Below are 21,464 nucleotides of genomic sequence, written 5' to 3'. Positions count from 1 at the left end.
ATGACGTTAAATTATAACGAGAAAAATAGCCGAAAAATACCCCATCTATTTATTTTTGGACTTTTAATACCCCAACTTTTTGGTTGGAAGAAAAATACATCATTGAAATATTTTTGTCTAAAATTACCTCATTTTTGAATTGTTAGTAGATTCAAATCCGTGACTTAACAGCTGTTAACGGACGTTATAGATCAGTAAACTTCGTTACATTTTAACTTCGAGTGTATAAATAAATATATACAATATTTATACAAAATTCTAACTTCGTAGGATTATTCTATATTTTTTGGAGGTGAAGGGTAAAATTGCAAAAATAGATGACATTGAGGGTTTTTTTTTGCACAAAACCCTTTTAATATGATGACAAAACAATGGCTTTTATTGGTATCAACTATCATTAATTGTACAAATTGTACAAGTACATATGTAACCAATGATAAAGATGATTCAAAAATGGGCATTACAACTTCTATCTTTTAAAAGGAGTAGTATAATTTTAAAGCAACTAAAATTGGATTGTATAAAATAAAGTAACATTAAAATGTGGTAATAGGAATATGTATTTATTTTATGAATTACTATTGATTGCTTTAAATTAATCATTTAGTTATTTAGATTACTATTATTTCTATAACATGAGATTTAACCAAGTGTCGTTAGCTCAACTGGTAAAGATCATATGCAAAGTTTAGAGGTCGCCGATTCGAGTAATGCTTGCGACGAAACTAATATTACATTTTGTAGTTTCGGGCCTGATGGGATTACGGATTTTGGCCCAGATCTTCCTGGTATTAAAAACATGAGATTTGTCTCATCATTTTTAATCTAATTTCTAAATAATAAATTATGTTTTAATATATCTTTTTCTTCACCGCTGAATTTGTATTATTGTTTGAAATATTAACTTAATTATTTTTTTGTTCTTTTCCAAAACAAAAAAAATTATATTTGATCTACTTTCTAATATCTAAATGTTTAGTGATTATTCAAAAATATAAAATAAACATATATTAGTGAAAATTAATTTATTAAAAATCAATTAAATAATATTTTGTAAATATAACTAATTTAACTGTTTTTATTTTAAATATATTAATTTTGATTAGTAAATTTCGTTTCATTCAATTAAATATATTTTTCATACTAAATTTTAGTTTTTATTATCTCTACCAATTTGTACTACTTTAATGTTACAAATCAAATTTTATGATTGTATTGTCATCTCGTATCATCTCTATTTGTATTGCTTTTTTGTGCCACCACTAATTATACTTATATCGTTAGTACAACCTCAAAATTTTGTAATGCATGATTATATTGTATGTCACTAATAAAAGTCAATATTATTTTCATGTTCATACGTCACGTCAATAATATTAACACATTTGTATAAAATTAAATGACTAGTAAGATAATAAACACAAGATAATAAATATGTCACATCATTAAACATTTTAATAATTTCAATAATGAACTACAATCATCCCAATGAGGCAATGACTTAGCCACAAATCAAAAACTACAATTTTGTTGAATAAAACTACAGTACATCTTTTTAACCAATAGAATCAACAAGCATATCATATGTTGAATTTTAACTTGTTGAGGAAAAAAACATTTCAACTATCAAACCATCTCAAGAATACCTTTTGAAATAAATGATAGTATTTTACAAATTAGAACCATTTTTTCATTACTTTTGAATGCACCTTACAATTAATTCAAAGTATTTTAAAGTGATGAAACAAGAATATTTGAAAAACTAATAAATCATTTTGGACGCAAAAAATTAAGGTTGTTATGATTTTTTTTTTTAATCAACAGTGGTAGATTTAGATGTTGGGAGAGAAAATGAAATCTTAGAAGAAAAAACAAAAAGTGAAAAGAGGTAATTTTGCTAATTTTTTCTATATAATTCTAAGCAAGTGTATATAAAAATGAAATAAAAGAGTAAATGTAAAGTTACCCAAAATTTTTCTTCGATTTTTTTTCTAAATATTAAAATGGTTGATGCTTAAATAAAAACTTAAATAGTCAAATATTTTCTTTTATGGTCTCTCAACTTTGTAACATGTAGAAAATAAATAAAATCATCCCATCTTTAAATACTTTCTTTTATGGGCTCTGAACTTTTGATTTGTTGTAAGTTTCTTTGATATTGAATGACATATAATCAAAACCTAACAAGCAATTGACTGGTTCTTATGAATAGATATGGACAAATTGGAGTGATAATAATTGACTATAGATTAAACGATACGAGATTCATTATCATTTCAGAAACAACACGTCCTAAAATGCATCGACATAGGACTATTGTGTGTTCAACCAATTGTGGAGAAAAAATTGCATATGTCGTCGGTGTTGTTGATAATTATAAATGAAACAGTTGGGATCTTGAAAGTTCCTATATTATTAAGGCTGATAATCATAATGAGATTACTTCAACCTTGAATTTGTTTGCTTCTATATCCAACGCCATAAGATACTTTACCTCGCCATCACTCCCCAGTATATTTAGTGAGATCAGTAATAAAAAATTTGCTTAGTTTTATCTTTATTACCAGCAATATCCAAATGTTGTAATGGAAGACTAATTTTACTACTTTAAATTATTTGACTTTATTTCTTAATGTTGTGGTAACAATTTTTTGAATATGAGGTGCACATTGGTTAGTTCACCAAACATATTCTTATGTTGTATCAAAATTCTTCTAATCCTAGGAATATTGTCAAGTGAAGGTTTAAGCAGATCTAAGCGAATCAACTTTTTATTCATGGAATAACATATCATTCCTTAAACTTTATGCTGTAAGAGATATAAATTCTTCGATCTTTAGTTTTCTATATCAGATTTTTTTGGTATTGCGTTTGTATATCATTCTCTCTTACGACTTTGAAATATAATGAAACTGCTTACCGCTCGTTCCTACCATTTAAAAACTCTTACCGTTTAAGGTTACCCTATAATTACTTGTAACGCATTAAAAAAATAACTAACACACACATAAGTTGTGAACCCAACAACTGTTTTATTTAGACATTAATCAGTATATTACAACTGAATAATATCGTTACCACGTTAAGTGAAATTTTAGAAGTATATCTTTTACAATTATAGGATATAGTAAATATTATAACATGTTATACATATATTTATCTCTTTTTTTTACTATGTCTCAGATATTTAGTATTTTAGACATTTATAATCTTATGTAGAGAGTTAGTTTATAGTAGGAAGATATATTATATATTATAGTGACTGTGATTTATAATACATGCACTATGTTATCTACATTTATATAGACGTGACTTGTCACCCACACCCATTACCGTCATCAAAACTATAAGGTTTGCCGGATTTTTAGGGGATTTTTTGGTGACACCCAATATTTACTTCAACAACTTGGCATGTCACGAACAACTTAAAACTCAAGTAATTCCATAACTAACTAGAAATAACCAACAATTAATTAATTTAAGGGAAAATTGGATATAAAAGATAAATAATTAAATTATTGTCCATCTATGCATTCTATATTTCTAATTGGTCATGTATGCTTTAAAATTGGTCATATATGCTTTGATATAATTAAAATCCCATTTATATCCTCATTTTTTTTTTGTTAAATCTTGTTAAACTATAAAATTCCAAAATTAATTAGATTACTTTCTAAAAATGATTTGGAGAAAAAATATGAAAAAAATAATATTTAATTACTTTCTAATTTTTTTTCCCGTAGATAATTTCAAATATTCTTCCGCTTTAATTATTTTTTTTACGGCATCTTTTTCTTCTATTTTTTTACGGCAACTTCTTCTTTGATTTTCTCTTTTGGGACTGCCCATCGATATGTTGGACGATGTCAACATATACATGCACATGAAAGGCATGTAGATGATCTACGGGAAATAATATCTGCTCATGTATTCATGACCGAATGACAAAGTATGAACCTTGTGGATGTCGGATTCTCACACTCAAGTATTTTTATTAAGTAGGAAAGATTACTCTTGAGGGACAAAAATAAATATGTAAAAAGCTTATGAATTGCTGCAAAAATTGCTATAGTATTTCTTACTCGAGAGGAAGATCCCCTTTACATGACCATTGGCCTTTATATTTATACATAGAAAAACGACATTTAAGTGGCTAATTAAGTACAATTATTCTCTCTCTTAAATGTGTCCGTTTTGATCTTTGATTTTAATGCTTAACGTTCGAATTTGAGTTGATTCTGATCTTCATGGGCCTCGCCTTTTGGCCCAAATGTCCTTGGACCGACTTAACCACGACTTCATCTCCGGACTCGTGTCGAGGTGCAGTCACTTCGGATTCTCCTTATGGTGATAACCACTTCGACTGTTCTTTTGACTTGTGGGTCTAATGGGCTTTACCCCTTATGGGGCCGTTACCCTGACTACGTGGCAATCTTTGGTTGGTCCTGGACCTCTGGTGCGGGATCCGACACCAACAAACCTCCACAGCTAGATTCTAATATAATAGAGATTGAGTGAAAAACAAACACACAATGATTTATGTAACTTTTTTACATGTCAGTTCACTTTTACGTTAGTCACTTTCAAATATTACGCCTATAGTAAACCACAATTTTCCACAAATGTGGTACTTTTGTTAGTTTATAATTGAGTTTGGTTATATTACGTATTTTGTATTTTGTGTAAGTAGAGCAACACGTTTCACTCATGTTACGTATTTTTCACGAAAAAGTTGCGTAGTTTCGTAATCTTAACTTTTTATATTCGATTTCCATATTTTATAATTTATTTTCCTTTTTAAAAAAACATTCTAAATTACATAGAATTTGTTTTCTATTTTTTTGTAGAATATATAAAAAAAATATAAGAATGTGTCTTCTAACAATTTTAGAACATGGGTAAATGTTAGAAAACATATTCTAATTTTTCTAGAAGAAAGAGCAAAGTATAGAATATATATTCTAAATTTCGTAGAATTTAGCATTCCAAATACCGTAGAACAGAAATGCGTTCTAAATTTTCTAGATCATGTAGAGTGTATAGAATACATTATCTAAATTTTATAGAACATGTACAATATATAGAATACACATTCTAAATTCAGAAGGCGTAGTCTAAACTTCGTAGATCATATTTTATTCATCCAAAATGGTAATAAAAACGATATATTTTTTATTTTATAAGTATCCCCATGACTTCTTTATCATTTATCTACAAACATTTTGAATTTTATTTGAGAAATTGGTTAAATCAATTACAAAGGGTATATTAGGAATATGTAGAGGTGTCAGACGGGCCGGTCCGCGTCCATCTGGGCAGGCCCGCGATGGGCATCTAAGTTTGTGAGACCGCGACGGGCCGGCCCGCTAGGACCGCGGGCAAAAATAATATGTCCAGGCCCGCCCCACTAAGCCCAACGGGTTAGCGGGCCGGCCCGCGGGCTTAGTTTTAATATTTTTTAAATAATTAAAAATATAAAATTAATTTTTAAATTTTGAAATTAATAATTTTTTAATTAAAAAAAACTTTTAGTATTAATTTTTTAAAAATCTTATAATTTTATACATTAAATATTGTTATATATTCATATATTTCACATATATATTTTCAGAATTATGTAAAAATATTTATTTATTTATATTAATTATTTATTTTTATTAAATATTTGTAGCCCGCGGGCCGACCCGCAAATCCACGGACAAAACCCGCAAAAACCCGCAATCCGCCTGGGCTTGTCCGCGAGGCCTGCTATTTTATGGACATGAAAAATGATGTCCAAGCCCGCCCCGCCGTGGGCTACTTGGACAAAGCCCGCGGGCTATTGGCCCGCTTGACACCTCTAGGAATATGTGACATTTGAATATAGAATTCATAGATGGACAATAGTTTAATTATTTGTCCTTTATATCCAATTTTCCCTTAATTTAACTTAACCATCTTTTAAACTACACATATTCTTGAAAGAAAATTGAATAACCAATTTGATGAAGCCAAAATCATACATATAAAAGAAGTGTTTCACTCTCATATTATTGGTCCACTTGGCAATAAGACTTAGAAAAATAATTATTTTTAATTAAGCTAGAAATAAATAACACATTTAATTTTATATATTTAACTCACACTTTAATGTAAAACTAAAATCATAAAAACTAAACATTAACTATATTCCTTCATTCAATTTTAGTCAACACACAATAAATTAAATTGTAACTCCCATAATTTATTTTTTTAATTGTAACTCTCATAATTTATTTTTTAAATTGTAACTCCCATCACTTCTCACCCTATAAATAATCATTTTCTCATTCTCTCATTCACTCATTCTCTCATTATCTCATCCTCTTCTACTATATCTCAAAATCTTAATTTTTTTTAGTTTTCTCTTTGGTTGGTTGGTTGTTATTTTTGTATGGGTTTAAGAAAATCAAATTTAATATCATTGTAAAAAATAGTTCTAAATTTTAATTTTAGAGACTATATGATATATATCTTACATTATTTTTTGATTTTTTAAAGATTAATATCTATTGTCTATTTTAGATTATTATCTAATAAGTAGTAATTTTCTCATCTTCTTCCACTATATCCATGTATCTATATTTTATATTGTTATATGAGTTACTATCAAATAAACCATCATTGCAAAAATTTGATTCAAATTTTATTTTAGAAAGTATGTCATATATTATTTCTTGGGAAATTGTTAAAAATACCCCTTTTGGTGTGCCCCTTTTCAAAAATGTCCCTTTTAGATGTTCATTTTCAAAAATGCCCCTTTTTAAATCCGAAATTTTTATAAAGTTTTATTAGGTTTATAAGGTACTTATGGATTGTAACTACTACTTGAAGACTCGATCCAAGTATTTATAAGGTTTTATAAGGTGTTTTTAAAGGTTTTACAAGTTATTTTAAAGGATTTTTAAGGTTTTTCAAAGGTTTTACAAAATATTTTTAAGGTTTTTAAAGGTATTTAAAATGCATTTATAAGGTATTTATAAAGTATTTATAAGATTTTAGATACGTAGAAATGTAGTTTGTGTATGTTTTAATAATATTACATACATATTTGGGTAAATCTTATATTTTTAAGAGCATTTTTTATAAGGTTTTAAAAAAGAAGTATTTTTGAAAAGTGGCATTGAAAAAGTGGCATTTTTGCAAAAGCCCCATATTTCTTCTATAATTTTCAGAAGCAAAATAAAAGTTTTTATGATTGTAACAAAACTTTCAGGTTTATTGGTGATGGAGAATTAAGAATATCAATTCTAATCATCCTACAACAAGGAAAATAATGTTAAGAAGATCCATCTCTAATTTCTACTTTAGATGTTTAATTATTTTTTAACATATCCATGTATTTGTTATTTAATTATGCAATATTTAATAAATAAATTATTGTAGTACATATATAATTTTTTATTATCTCTTTATAATTTTAAATAAAATTTTGTATTTCATTTTGAATGTATGTATTATTATATTTACCTTTTTCTGATACATTAGATAATTCTAAAAAGATCGTTATAATGTTTCTTTTATTGAAAATTTGATGTTTCTTTAAAACAAAAAGCTTCATTAAAAAATATTGGCCTTTAAGATTAAAAAAATGAAATCATATGTTTCACGAAAATTAAATTTAGTTAGAATAAAATCATTAAAATGAAACCTAGCACACTCATATTTTAATGGAGTGAAATATATAGAAAAAAAGAATAAAAAAATTTTTTTGTTAAATTTTATAACTAAAGATGAAAATATTAGTATGAAATTGAGCACTAGAATTTAAATTGATGAGTGATATTAAAAAAAACTTTAAAAAATAGAAGTTATCCTTGAATTTTTGTAAACAAATCTTTAGATTGAAGTTCATAAGAAAACAAATTTAGTTTGCCAATTACAAATAATATGAATTGGACCTTTTACAAATAATATAGATTGACGTCAACAAAAAAAAACAAATTATGTGTGAGTTTATATCAATTTATTTTGTAAAATTAATATATAACATATGTTATACGGTACATTTATCTTTTAAATATAATATATAACATGTTTATTAATATATACATACATAAATAAAGTAAAATTTATTAAAATATGAGAGAATGTAAGGTATCAAATGTTAAAGTCTATTTTAAAAATATCAATCATAGTTATATTGAAAAAATTATTTTGTAAAAACATATCCCGCCGCGTAGCGTGGACTTTTATCTAGTAAATAAATAAACAAAACTCTAAATCATGCAGTTTAGCTTTCTCAACAATAAATTGTTTGGTTTAATTATGGTTTAGCCTAAAAACTCATTTGGTAGTCATTTTTATTAAGTTTTCAGTTTAGATTTGGTTTGGTTAAAAACCGTAAAACCGAATGGTTTTTTTTTTTGTTTTTGATGAAAATTGGGATAATGTCCTTAAAAATTTTCTTTATTGGGATAATTATTAGGATTCTATTCTTTAACTTTTTTGGGTTTACGAAACTAGATTAAGATTATATTATATTCTTGGAATTATGTTTAACTTATTGATTGACAGAGAAAAAGTTTCGAGTGGCGGAGACGATTTGAGTATATAGGGACGATTGGAGTCGAGATTTACGAAGAAAAAGAATTGTGTTCAAGATCAAATGAGTATGTGTTAATTGGTAATGTTTTGGGATCTATGAGTAGATTTACAATATGGAATATGAATGCCGGTTGATCTACTATTCATAATGAATATAAGTATTTAAACGATGATATTAGGAATTGGTTAAGTCTTTGAGTACATATTCTTTAAATGCCCCTAAAAATAGAGAGATTTTGTTGTGACTCCAATCTATATGCATAACTCACCAAAGCTGGTTCGAACAAGTTGTTAGTCAAATGCATCAAATAGTTGGTTTTTGATGAAATGTGAAAGACGTGTAAGTTACCAGCTTAAATCCAATCGCTGAGATTAATTAGTAATTGACAACAATGTGTTTCATTCGAATGGAAAACCGGGGTACCACAAATGTATCATTATGTATGTATTGCCTAAATTATTATAGTAAACAATCGGGTTTGCAAAAAGTATGATCCCAAGTTCAGTGAGGAGTAAATGTAACCAAAGAAGTTTGGACATTGGGTTTAAGACAGCATGATTGCTTCAGTGGAGAACCGTACAATGTCATATTACTTTTTGGTAGGCTAAGAGAGCACATGTACGCCCTTTGAGATATGCGAAATTAGCATTGGTAGAAACAAAGTCATCAACGTTACCGACCCAGTCCACATCCGACTATGCCTGAAGTGGCGGGAAATTTGAAGTGTTTAAAGTATATGACATGAGAAGATGAACTTGTAAGATAGCGAAGAGCTCGCGGCTTGCCCATGCTAATCCGTTAGCAAGTTCATGAATTGAGAGCTTGTTCACTGTGTAAAATATTTTTAGCCTAAAGTCCTGCCTCCTAATTATGGCTCTGATTGGTAACATGGCTCTTATCCCAAATTCAGCTTATTCACATAATCACATGTATCCCAATCCCATGTACATCTCATGTGTGCATACTAATTAAGATTCAAGATATTTACTATTAGTAAAGAACGTTAGACAGTCTATTCACGCACTTCAATGGGCCTCTAGAACTTATGGCCCATATCTATAACACAAAACCCATGTCGTTTTTAACTAATGTGTTAATTATGCCGAGTCCCACATTGCTTAGACATGAAAAAAGAATTGAGGAAGCAGAGTATAAGAGAAGATCTAGACAGACTGACAAAATTACTTACCTGGACGGGGTCAACTTGTGATCAAGAAGACGAGTGGCCTAAGCTAGTGACTTCCATTGCACAAAAAGGAGGGGTGCTTAGCTTAAGGTCTCCCCAAGTGGGAGAGCCTGCGTCATTATTTGTGGCAGAGGGGGCCTGCGTTCGCGCGGTCCCTACCATTCATAGTTTCAGTTTTATGACATGTTTCCATTTTTAAGATATGTTATAAGGTAATTTCTTATTAGGAATATCAAGTTTCGAATATGTTCTATTTATTGTTTTGGTACACTATCCCACATCGGAAGAGTACATCAAGTTGGTCGGTTTTGTTTTGATATAAATAAAGAGGCTTGTGTTGGCAGAAAATTATCTTTGCGCTTGGGGCAATGACGCAGCTTATGAGGTTCTAACCGAGGCGCGTCTATTGCTGGTTGAAAACTATTTCCAAACCCCCTCTTAGGCCTAAGCTTGTCTTGGGCCTTCGAGAATTTCTGGAAGGGCTCCCTTCGGGGTAAAGCCCTACAATTTATAGTTCAATTTGTTTTCAAGTTATGGCATTGTGTCAACGGTTGTAGCTAGCTAGAAGGACATGAATAAATGATCTTTCGCATAAAACACAAGTGTTTTCTTCCAGAAGCTCGGATTGAAACCTCGTTATGCAACTCATATATAAAGTGGTAGAGGTAAACTGAAAAAAGAAGAAAAAAGTTGCTGAATCCATTGTTTACAGGCCTCATTAACATGATTATTTGGTTATAGCACCTTTAAGTGTCTTTCGCATAAAACACAGGGACGTCTTCTACAAGCTCGGATCAAACTTTGTTATGCAAACAAGACTCACAAAGTGCGAAAGGTAAACTGAGAAAAGAAAAAGAAGTTGTTGAAGCCATTGCTTACAAGTCCTCGGCAACATGATTATTTGGTTATATATAACACAATCACGATAAGGTTTTCTATCTCAGTTTTTTACACGATCAAGCTCTTTGCAAGTTACTACAAGTTTCCAAAGAAAACATTTAACTGGAACCTTTCTGTTGGATATGGGCTTCACCCACTAAATGCCATTTGGCACAAACAGAGACCCAATTATTTATTGGGCCTGTTGTCTTTCAAATTCAGCCCACCAAGCTTAGAGGGTAAAATGGTAATTTGCTGAGGAAACAGAAGAGACCTTAGGTAACAATCCTTGTCCTATAAAAAAAACACTATTTGTAACAGGACCACACACAAGTTAATATCCAGAGAATCAGAAAATTATTCATAGCGTATACTTTCGTTCGTAATTCTTTGCGTATACGTTCGTTGGTTGTTCGTAGTTCTTTGCGTATACCTTCGTTCGTTAGTCATAGTTCTTTGCGTATACATTCGTTGGTTGTTCGTAGCTCATAGTCTGTACGTTCGTCATTTGCTCCCTGTAACTAACCGATCTCGTTCGTCGTTAATAAAGAAGTCACTTCGTTCTCCCCGAAAATCCTATAGTTACTTGTTGTTACAACCTCGGTACAAACACTTTCAATTATGGTCATATTAAATAAATGTAAAAATGTTTCAAGAACTTCGTTTTTATGCTATAGTTTCTATACAGAAAAAAGTAAGGAGATCAACACAAAGAAGAACCGATTAATACAGTGAATACAATGAATATATACATTAAAGCTATTAACGTTGAAATTGAAGATGCTGGGAAGAAGAGTATACAAATAGAGTCTTACTTAAGAAAACATAATGGTAACATATAAGAAAAACAGGACGTCTTGTTCCTCATTAGTGTTTATTGGTAGAAGTAGGTTTAGCCTTATAGGCTTCTTGACGATCAGAACGGAGCAATGTGCGTGATGAGCTAAATAGTCACTCACGCTACCCAAATACACCCTCTTGACAGCTCCATAACCATGGCTTCCAAGAACAAGAACACATGCATGATGTCTCTCCAAGGGACGATTGGATTTGAGATTTACGAAGAAAGAAACGTGTTCAAGATCAGGAAGGGGTACGTGTTCGTCGGTTATGTGGTGGGATCTACGAGTATGAATAAAAAATGTCCACTGATTCAATATTCACAATAATCACAAGTGTTTATAGCATTACGTAAGGAGAGACATTAGGAATTAGTTAATACGTTTTTGAATCCATTCTTTTTACACGCCTCCTCAAAAACAGAGAGATTCTTATGACCACAATCTTGTTGCATAACTCACCAAAGCGGGTTCGAAAAAGTGGTTTGTCAAATCTCGAGGAGGAAGGCCAATCAGGCCTACTCAAAAAATTTCTTGGACTTTAGTAGGAAAGCGAGGTAAAAAGGGTCGTCGTGGTCGTGGCGGCCACGGCCCATCGACTTATGAGGTTAGAGATATTTATATCTACAATTTCCTCTTCTTTATTAAACTTATCAACTATGTTGTAAACTCTTATTCATCTCTCAAAACTGTATGGCCTAACAAGTCATAGTCATGTACCGTTTATTTTTGCAATTTCAATAGAATACCCTTTATCAAAAAGAAAATGCATCAGACATGTAAGAGCATCTCAGTACATGTCAGCCACTGAGAAATACGACATACATATTGGTAGAAACGCAGTCGCCAACCTCACCGGCACAATCCACATTCGAATATGCATGATGTGACAAGGGATTTGAACGTTTAAAGTATATGCCATAAGAAGATGACTATAGTTGCAAACTTGCAGATGCTCAAACACTTAACTAGGCCTAGAGGGTCTGGCCCATTTGTTTTCAACCTAAAGTCCTGATTATATCTCATATCCCAAATTCAGATTATTCATTAGCTGTGTTTTCCATGTGTTCATTAGAATGACACTATATTTTATCAATCGAAAATAGCTTGAAGCTTATTTTTAAGCTTATTTTTTCCATGTGTTCATTAGAATGACACTATATTTTATCAATCGACTAGATTTAAAAATAAGCTTCAAGCTATTTTCTATATAGCTTCAAGCTATAACTTCAATGGTACTAGAGAACGTATGGCCCATGTGTGTAACACAAAACTCATGTCGTTTTTAAGAGACTTACAAGACACGTTGTGTGAGGGAGATGTGTTAATTATGAGAGTCCCACATCCAGGGGCGGAGGCACGTAGAGTATTATGGGTGCAATTGACACCAATAAAGTTTTTAAAAACGTTCTAATTTCATTAAGTTTTTAAATATATATGAATCTTGAACCCAACCCAATTTTGAGTTTGAACCCAACCCAATTCAAAATTTAATTTTGTTATTTCTTGTCAACATTTTGGTATTTTCATAAAATCAATTATAATTATAATTTTCTTCCCTTAGATAGAAACTTCATATCTTCAATATGGACGAACAGAAATGGAATCCACCAAAATGTGTTCCGAAATGCTTGTTGTTCCATCTTGAGACATTTGTGCATGTGGAGAGGATACGAATGTCAACGAGGAGGGAGAAAGAGGTGGCCACATACATCCTAGAAAATGCAAGACGGTTGAAGAAAGCAACCTTCTGCACAAAACCCATCGAGACAGAAAAGCTTGAAAAGTTGGAAGAGAGAAATAGGAAGCTCAACAAGTAGGACGACACTCTCTACATTTTCTTGGACAAATACTGAAATGCCAATACCGGTTTATCTGTGGAAGCGCTTTACTAAACCGGAAAATTGTGGATTTTCATTTTTCTTTTTATATATTAATACATTACAAAATACAGAAAAAATTATATTTTTTATTTTATTTTGTTGTTATGGACAGTGGTTCGCAATAGCAGCTTAGGACTCACATATGCAGCAACAATTACACTGTCTATATTTAGATAACATTTATGTTATCAACGAAAGTTTTCGTTGGAGAATATATCTTGTCTATGCTTTTTTTTTTTGGTCATATCTTGTCTATGCTTTATTTTACATATTATTTCATTTCATTTATATAAGGATCAGAACTGTATATACATATGTGGTCAAGAATAATGTTGGTTACCCTAACTTGACTCTTATCATGAAAGGTATGGGAGGACAACTCATCATGTTGTGATAGCTATTGTTCTTTTCAGAATCAGAGAGGATTGTGATCTTGCTGGAATTTTTTTAGCCGTCGTGTATATGTTGTTTTAAGAAAAGCCAAAAGGCTTTAAGATCCTATCTCTTATTATCATCAGCATAGTCTTAGCTGCCCTCAAGATTTTTTTAGTTGGTGGTGAAAGTTTTGGATGCCCTAGTGATAGGCTCCCACGTCTAAGGTTGGGGGTCGGCCATCATACAACCGAAAAGAGTTAGTAATTTAGTATTAGGTTATGTTAGAATTAGGATTAGGGTTACAGTTAGAGGTAAGCGTTAGAGTTCTCTCAAAAAAAGAAAAACATTAAACAAAAAATGGTTGTAACTTATTAACTCATCATAACAACAAAACGGAAATGGTCAGCTCTACATAGCTACAAAAGCTTTAGATACCATGCGGTAAGATATTTCTACCTACAGATATATATTGGCTAACTTGATTTGGAGTCAATAATTCATAGCTTGCTTTTCAAATATATGTCGGGTCATCTTGTCTCCGATTCAGTAAATCCTTTGTTCACATGATTCAATACCGTGTAATTTTGTACTAATTTTGTAAAAGTTGAATACCCAAACAAAAAAATACATGAATCTAAATCCCAGACCTATTTCCTTACCCGTTGGATTAAATATACAATCACAAACTGGTAAATTATTTCAAAAGAAACAGTTATGAGATTGAAAAATTGCTAGCAGATGTGGGACAAGACGGGTTTTCCGTCCCACAATCAATATGCATACTTTCTCTTATTTCACGCATGAGTACGGGTTATAAGTGTACGAACGAGATTGGAATTACGAGTAATAGATAGATATCAAAAATGTTGAGCTACATTCAATTCTTAAACTTTCAATAATTTGGATACAAATTAATTTTTGAACGGTAAAGGTTTGTTTCCGGACTGAACTTTTGGGATATTAGGGTATTTTATTAAAATATAGTAGTAAATATTTTAGAAAAATAAAGAAAATATGGATATTTCTAATAATTTTTGTAAATATCCAAACGAAAAATTACAGGATATACGAATATTCTATCTGAATTTTAAACTTATTTCTTTATTCATTGGACTAAATATACAACCACTAACGGATAAATTATTTAGAATAAAACGGTTTATAAATTTTAAAAATTGCTAATAGATATAGGACGAGATAGGTTTTCCACCCCCACAATCGAAAGATTATCATCTCATGCGGACATGGCTGTTTTTGCGGATACACGGTCACTTGGTTCATCACATGCGATCGAGATGGACTCGTGCTGCAATAGACTTCGACTCTCTACCATTCCATTATTAGGTAATTTTATTTCTACAACGTTCAACGTTAAGAATAAATTGATTGTTATTCACATGAGATCACAATATTGAAAACTGAAAAGATTAAACTCTCGTGAACTTTCTCGATCAGTTGTAATATTTTCTAAAAATCTATGATTGTCTTTTCAAATTCCTTATAAAGAACAACACAATTTCTAAAAGATAAATGAACATATATGTAGACATTGCATCATCACTATTAGTGATTTCATAACCAAATTGATGAAAGTGATCTGTCGATCCAAATTTGTTGAGTCACAAGTTTATTTTAACCAAGTTTATTATAGCATTTTATTACTTAATTTTATTAGTTTGACAGTTACACATATCATATAGCCATCATACTCTCAGATTTTTGCTTCATCATCATAGTTCTTAGTTCATATCCGGTGGCGGTGGCCGCGTAGCACGACCTCAACCGTTTACACGCGGTGGCGGTGGCCGCATAGGACGACCCCAACCGTTTACATCCGGTGACGGTGGCCGCGTAGGACGATCCCAACCGTTTACATCCGTTGGCGGTGGCAGTATAGGACGACCCCAATCGTTTACATCTGATGGCGGTGGCTGTACAGAACGACCCCAACCGTTTACATCCGATGGCGGTGGCTGTACAGAAGGACCCCAACCGTTTACATCCGATGGCGGTGGCTGTACAGAACGACCCCAACCGTTTACATCCGGTGACGGTGGCCGTGTAGGACGACCCCAACCGTTTACATCCGGTGACGGTGGCCGTGTAGGACGACCCCAACCGTTTACTCTCTGATCGTGGCTTGGGTTTGGGCCTGTTTCCGGACTATCCATCATTTTCGGAATACTCTCTTCAACCTACATTACATTTTTGGTTTGGTAAAAAATTTCACAATAATTATCGTATGCACATCTATTTGTAAGTGACTGAAAATATTGATTACTAATCAGAGAGAAAATAAATAATATATGAATATTATGCATTTTGGTTAATGATATTGCTTACCATATTTACTGAATATTGGTCGGTGTGAGGAGCTCCATCTCCATGGCTCTCTCCAAAGCCTAAAAAAGAAAAGGTGAATTCAATAAACAACCATATTATTAGATTATAATAAGTGTGAAATCGGTAATAATCAGACTAGATCTTGATACTAAAAATGTAAAACTATCTAATTAGATATTTAAAACATTCTCAAATTACTTGAAGAACACAAGGGGAGAAGGAGCAAGAACGACATGAGAACCACCAGCTTCATCTTTGAAAGCAGTTTTTTAAGACAAGATATATGTTTTGGTTTTGTTGTTTGGAAGAGTAACACATGCTTCTCTATATATATAGCATACACAGGTTCGTAGTTACCCACTGGTGGAAAAATGTTTTGGCAAATAGATAGTTAGGTCTGAATAACTATGCAATACACATTTACTAAAGCTTATTTTGGGTTGGATTTGGACGAAGGTTGCTAAAACTTTCCGTTTTAGGTTTAAAAAAGTTGATGAGATCTACTTTTTCAAACCAAATTAACTTCTTTTTACGTTATACATTATCATTCATTTTTACTTAATTATATTGCTAAAACATTTACATTAGCAATTGAAGACATAATAATTAGAATAGCTATCACTATACGTAGTGGTTTATTTGCTTCACGTCAGCAACTTGAAGCTTCTAAGGTAATAATAACAAAAACCCAAGTTATTATACCCATCTTCTATAGGTCCACAACTAATTAATTATACAGAGATAGTAGTACTTTTCACGAAAAAAACGAATACCCTATCTATCAATCAACCATACTTATTTTGTGAAATAAAGAATCCAAGAAACAAGAACACAATGATTGAATAATTCATCTTAGAGTAATTGGAATCAAAATGTAAGTTTCTTCAATGCTGATTTCAGATATTTTTGAGTTCGAGATATTCCATCTCTGCTACTAAAAGATACTATAACCTAAGTATATTCTTTCAATTGGTAAAAGTAAAATTAACCTTTTTTTTACCTATCAAGAGAAATCTTTCCTTTTAAAAGATCCATGCTATGAATCAAAACATTCTACAAACACTAATAATCGTCAAACCATAGTTACACGTTGAGATTCCGACGCGGATCTTACGTGCTCAACTGTGTTATTTTCTCCACTTCCTAATCAAACGATGATCCACTTCAAATAAAAATTAATAATACTCTCTCCGTTTTATAATATCAAATGTTTTGGAGAAATTTTTTGTTACAAATATAAGATTTTTTCAAATTTTAATGCAAATTATAGATAAATTTAATATTTTATGATTGTTTATATTTTACAGTCTCTTTTATAGTTGATTGAACATTTTAAAAAAATATATTTTTTAATCTACGTGTTTTTGGCTAAAATAACTTATATTTTAAAATGGTGGAAATAGTAAAACTAGGCCGCACACTCAAGGAAAAATGTTGTAATCGGCAAGCTCTTGCTTCTTCTATGCAGCAAATATGCTGCGTTTACCAAGTTGCTCCGAAAGTTCAAAAAAATTTGGAAAAAAAATATTATGAGATCATTTCGTTTCGTTTTTCTACCAAATTACATGATAAAAACAACAATGGATCACTCCAAAAAAATCGAGCTAAAGGCCCAAAAGGGCCCATATATGAATGGCCACACCAAAACATACTTATCCTAAACTTCTTCATCATCATCATCTCCAAACCCCAAAGCTCAAGATGTTGACCAAAAATAAGGGCTCAAGATAATAATGCAAATACCTCTGGGGATGCCCTGAGAATAAGCTGTTGAGCATCAACCTCCATATTATCATCCGGAGAAGAATGCTTCTCAAGGTCAATGATGTCTGGGGATGAACTTTGGTCTGTATTGTTACCAACCTCAATAAGAGCAGATATTCCATTCTCCATGAGTCCTCCCCACTCCTCACAGAAATATTTCCAATCAATCTCAGGGATGATTGTCAGCTTGTCTGTCTAGTAAAAGGTGCAAGAGTACTATAGATTAGATCAAAGTCAGAATTCCCCAAGTCTGTGTTTGACACTATAAACAGCCACAGAACACGAGAGAGGATGTTAACTGAATCGACAATCACAATACCAATTTGTTAAATTCAGAACATGATTCCCTTTATTTCTCACTGAAAGACAATCACACCACAGAACCACGGGACCATACTATCAGACACCTTACTTCCAAGCTCTAAAACCAGTCCCAAAATATTCAGACACCTCTCGACACTTGATTAATCTCTTATTTATAATATATGATCACTTACAGATGGATTTTTCTGAAAATAGATTAAGAATCATCACACGGTATATATGATCACTTACAGATGGATTTTTCTGAAAATACGAGCCACGTCTGCAGACAAGTTCAGGGAGCCTTTCAAGGAGTCGTGTGTGCTGAAACAAACAGCCATAGGAACAAACCATTAGTATTATGCTCAAAACTGATAGTGAGGGGATGAAAGAAGGCCTGCTGATATAAGACAGGTTATATTCACCCGCGTTTACTAACATATATCGAAATATTTCTATGAGAGGAAACAGAGAAAGTGGTCAGGGACACTGATTTAGAATTAATCACTTCTGTCCACATAAAGCTTTACCCCACAATATCCAACTGCCAGTAAATTGGAAACCGACTCACTGCCGAGTAACAGATCTTACCTTTTTGCATTTGAGAGTATTAATGACTCCATCAAGACGTTCAGGCTCTGGTGCTGAAGAACTATTTTTTCCAGTCATGTTAATATAGATTCTCCATTGCACTAGCCACGGAGAAGGCAACAAGAAATATCGGCTTTGTGGCGTAAATGGTATATTCTTTCCCGTGGCTAACTTCTCGTGATTTTGGCGCTGCTTGACCTTCAATGTTCTGTTGCATCAAATAGAAGGTAAGAAAATATTTAAGAGTGTCACGACCAACAAAAATAATTACTAATAATGGTTAACCTTAGTGAATCCTCAAGGCATGCAACCTCAGAAAGTTCCTCTGTGCAATGACAACATTGGCTGGAGTCCACAGGGAAACAAGTACAATCCGAAGCATCTTCTGGCATCACTTTTAGAGCATCTTCAACAAGGAATGACCAGAAATTCTCTGGAACTACAATTCTTTTGGCCCCTGGTGCTTGCTCTGGCATCAGCTCTCCATGATTGCACGTAATAGCATTTGTGGGCCCCGCATCTGCTTCAGTAGGAGCATCAAGATTTTTCCTTTTTATCCATTGCTGCAACCTGGAAACATGCTATTACGCTTTAGAAGCAGCTAATTGTGGAAACACCACACAAAATAATAGTAATTAAGTGCTCCATAAAATAAAAGCGTCATCTGCATATGCATCAAACTTACAAGACACTTGAATACATACCATGCTCTAGAGATATAATACATTCCGTCCTCACACTTTCCCGAAAGAACATCATTTGCTACGCTTTTCATGAATGTTCTTCGATCCCTATAACTGTCAGAAGAGACAACCATGCGAGCACCATCCCATAAGGCAGTCCCTGCAGTAGTCCGCTTTTCCTAACTTTGGTCCACCATTGAACTAAATGTAAGAGAAAATGATTCCATCAGAAATAATAACATAGCATCAGAAAAATGTTGATGATAGAACAGAAGTCAGTCTACTGGAATCTACAAACTTTAAATTTGTCTGACAAATAGTTACACAAAGATGGCAGCTGATGCAAACTTGAAATGAATAAAGTTTCCGTCTTGAAAAAGGAAAGAAACTAACCCATGAGCTACACATTGCATACCTTTGATTCTAACTTGGTCCATGCAAGTTCAGATATCAGCTTCATGCAATTTACTTTTGAGGCAAGAACTTTCCCATGGGAACACAGTAAAGGGGTGTTGTCCAAAGCGCTACATCATAGAAGAACAAATATAATCAAGAACACCTAAAACTGATTTGCTAAATAGAAAATCATATTTACCAATACAAATTTTCAAAGGGAAAACAATGTCTAGAAGTTTGGTGTGGGGTACAAAGTCGCCATCATATTCTGATAATTTGTAGATGATGCAATTGAACGATACAATATTTTGTTGCAGATTTAAATGCATTGTATGTTGAAAGCAATGCAGTTGGCACATGTATGTAGAGATTAACAACAAATGTATGTATGAGGAGCTTTACTTACGGAGGCAAAGTGGTATCAGCCCATAGACGAAGCCAATCTGTGGAGATCCAAAAATATTGTTCTTCAAGTGACTGAACAGCAGCTTCTGAAAGGATAGTCCGTACTTCTTGCCTCCTTTCAGTCAAAGCACTCAATTCTTTTTCCTTTCTTAAATCATATTGCTTGCAACTCTCAAGGAATACTGCATTCATATTATTGATCCATTCATAAAGATGTAACGGAAGATAACCACCTTTAAGCTGTTGAAGACTATCAACTTTTCCTTTAGATATGTCAATAGGATTTTCTTTCTGTCCTTCCTGATTTTCCTGTTTATCGCATCTAAGACTATACATCAGCATATAAGCATCACTGGATGAGAAAACCTCTGACTTAATAGCAGACCTACAGTCTGAAGAGCCTGATTGAATGACATCTGTGATATTCTCACTACTAGCTGTACCATTACTCTCAGATTGTGGAGTTGAAGAAGAAGCTTCATTGAATGGACATTTACCCAGTTCTGACACATGTTCATCATCAAATTCCCACCACAAGCCAGTCTTTTCATCTTTTATGTGAGCAACATAATGTCCGCTGTTAACAGCGCTTCCTTTGTGGATTAACACAGCAGAGAGATCGTATGTCAACTTGTTTTGAGAAGACTCTGCCAATCTCGATCCCATATCTAGCACTTGAGGAAAGGAAAATGAGGAGGTGATTTTCTTCTTAGCTGTTGTCTGTTGACATGATCAAGCCAAAGAAAAGGAAAAGTTTACGCAACTTTAACAAGGTCTTATCTAGGATTAAAATAGGACAGAAATAATGATTAGATTTAAGCATAAAAACATGCAAGTTTGTATCCACAAAGACAGACAAGAGGTAATGATGCTTCTTGTTGAAAAAAAGTATGAGAATGACCATGAGTAAAAAGTCGATAACTCAATCAGCCAAAGAGAGCATACAAGAAAATCGCCTCAGCACTTGTAACACACAAAGACAGACAAGAGGTAATGATGCTTCTTGTTGAAAAAAAGTATGCAGGAAGATGTTTGGATTTTTATGCAATTCACAAGAAAATGACTAGTAAAACAGTGGAGATCATTTTCTCTTGATTCATGAACAATGGCATATTAAGATCGAGGAAAGCACCTTAGGAAGGAAAATGCATCGTTTGAGCTGAAAAGTGATAACAGGAGGTAGTGTACGCAGCCACGAAAAATTCGAAGACTTTTTGATGGGCTTGTCGCAGTTAATGGGCCGAATTAGGT

General features: G+C 32.4%; 2 protein-coding genes across 2 annotated transcripts in view; both read right to left on the bottom strand.

Moving 5' to 3' along the window:
* Positions 1 to 15,342: 15,342 nt before the first annotated feature.
* LOC9300028 (inverted formin-2) lies at positions 15,343 to 16,441 on the bottom strand (the record flags this gene model as incomplete). Its single annotated transcript, XM_002863906.2, has 3 exons — positions 15,343 to 15,923; positions 16,072 to 16,130; positions 16,270 to 16,441. Coding segments are annotated over 3 exons (648 nt in total), but the record flags the coding sequence as incomplete, so codon positions are not given.
* Positions 16,442 to 17,501: 1,060 nt separating this feature from the next.
* LOC9300027 (ubiquitin carboxyl-terminal hydrolase 26) overlaps positions 17,502 to 21,464 on the bottom strand; it is a 5,248-nt gene continuing 1,285 nt past the window's right edge. The window contains 9 exon segments of the mRNA XM_021015753.1: positions 17,502 to 18,030; positions 18,391 to 18,462; positions 18,730 to 18,937; positions 19,015 to 19,299; positions 19,434 to 19,558; positions 19,560 to 19,613; positions 19,828 to 19,936; positions 20,215 to 20,933; positions 21,346 to 21,459. Of these exon segments, the coding sequence (XP_020871412.1) occupies positions 17,794 to 18,030; positions 18,391 to 18,462; positions 18,730 to 18,937; positions 19,015 to 19,299; positions 19,434 to 19,558; positions 19,560 to 19,613; positions 19,828 to 19,936; positions 20,215 to 20,933; positions 21,346 to 21,459 (1,923 nt within the window). The 3' untranslated portion in view covers positions 17,502 to 17,793.

This window comes from Arabidopsis lyrata (genome assembly GCF_000004255.2).
Source record: "Arabidopsis lyrata subsp. lyrata unplaced genomic scaffold ARALYscaffold_8, whole genome shotgun sequence".
Lineage (NCBI taxonomy): Eukaryota > Viridiplantae > Streptophyta > Magnoliopsida > Brassicales > Brassicaceae > Arabidopsis > Arabidopsis lyrata.
The sequence above is the reverse complement of the archived record's forward strand: the minus strand, read 5'-3'. Positions and strand labels throughout refer to the sequence as shown.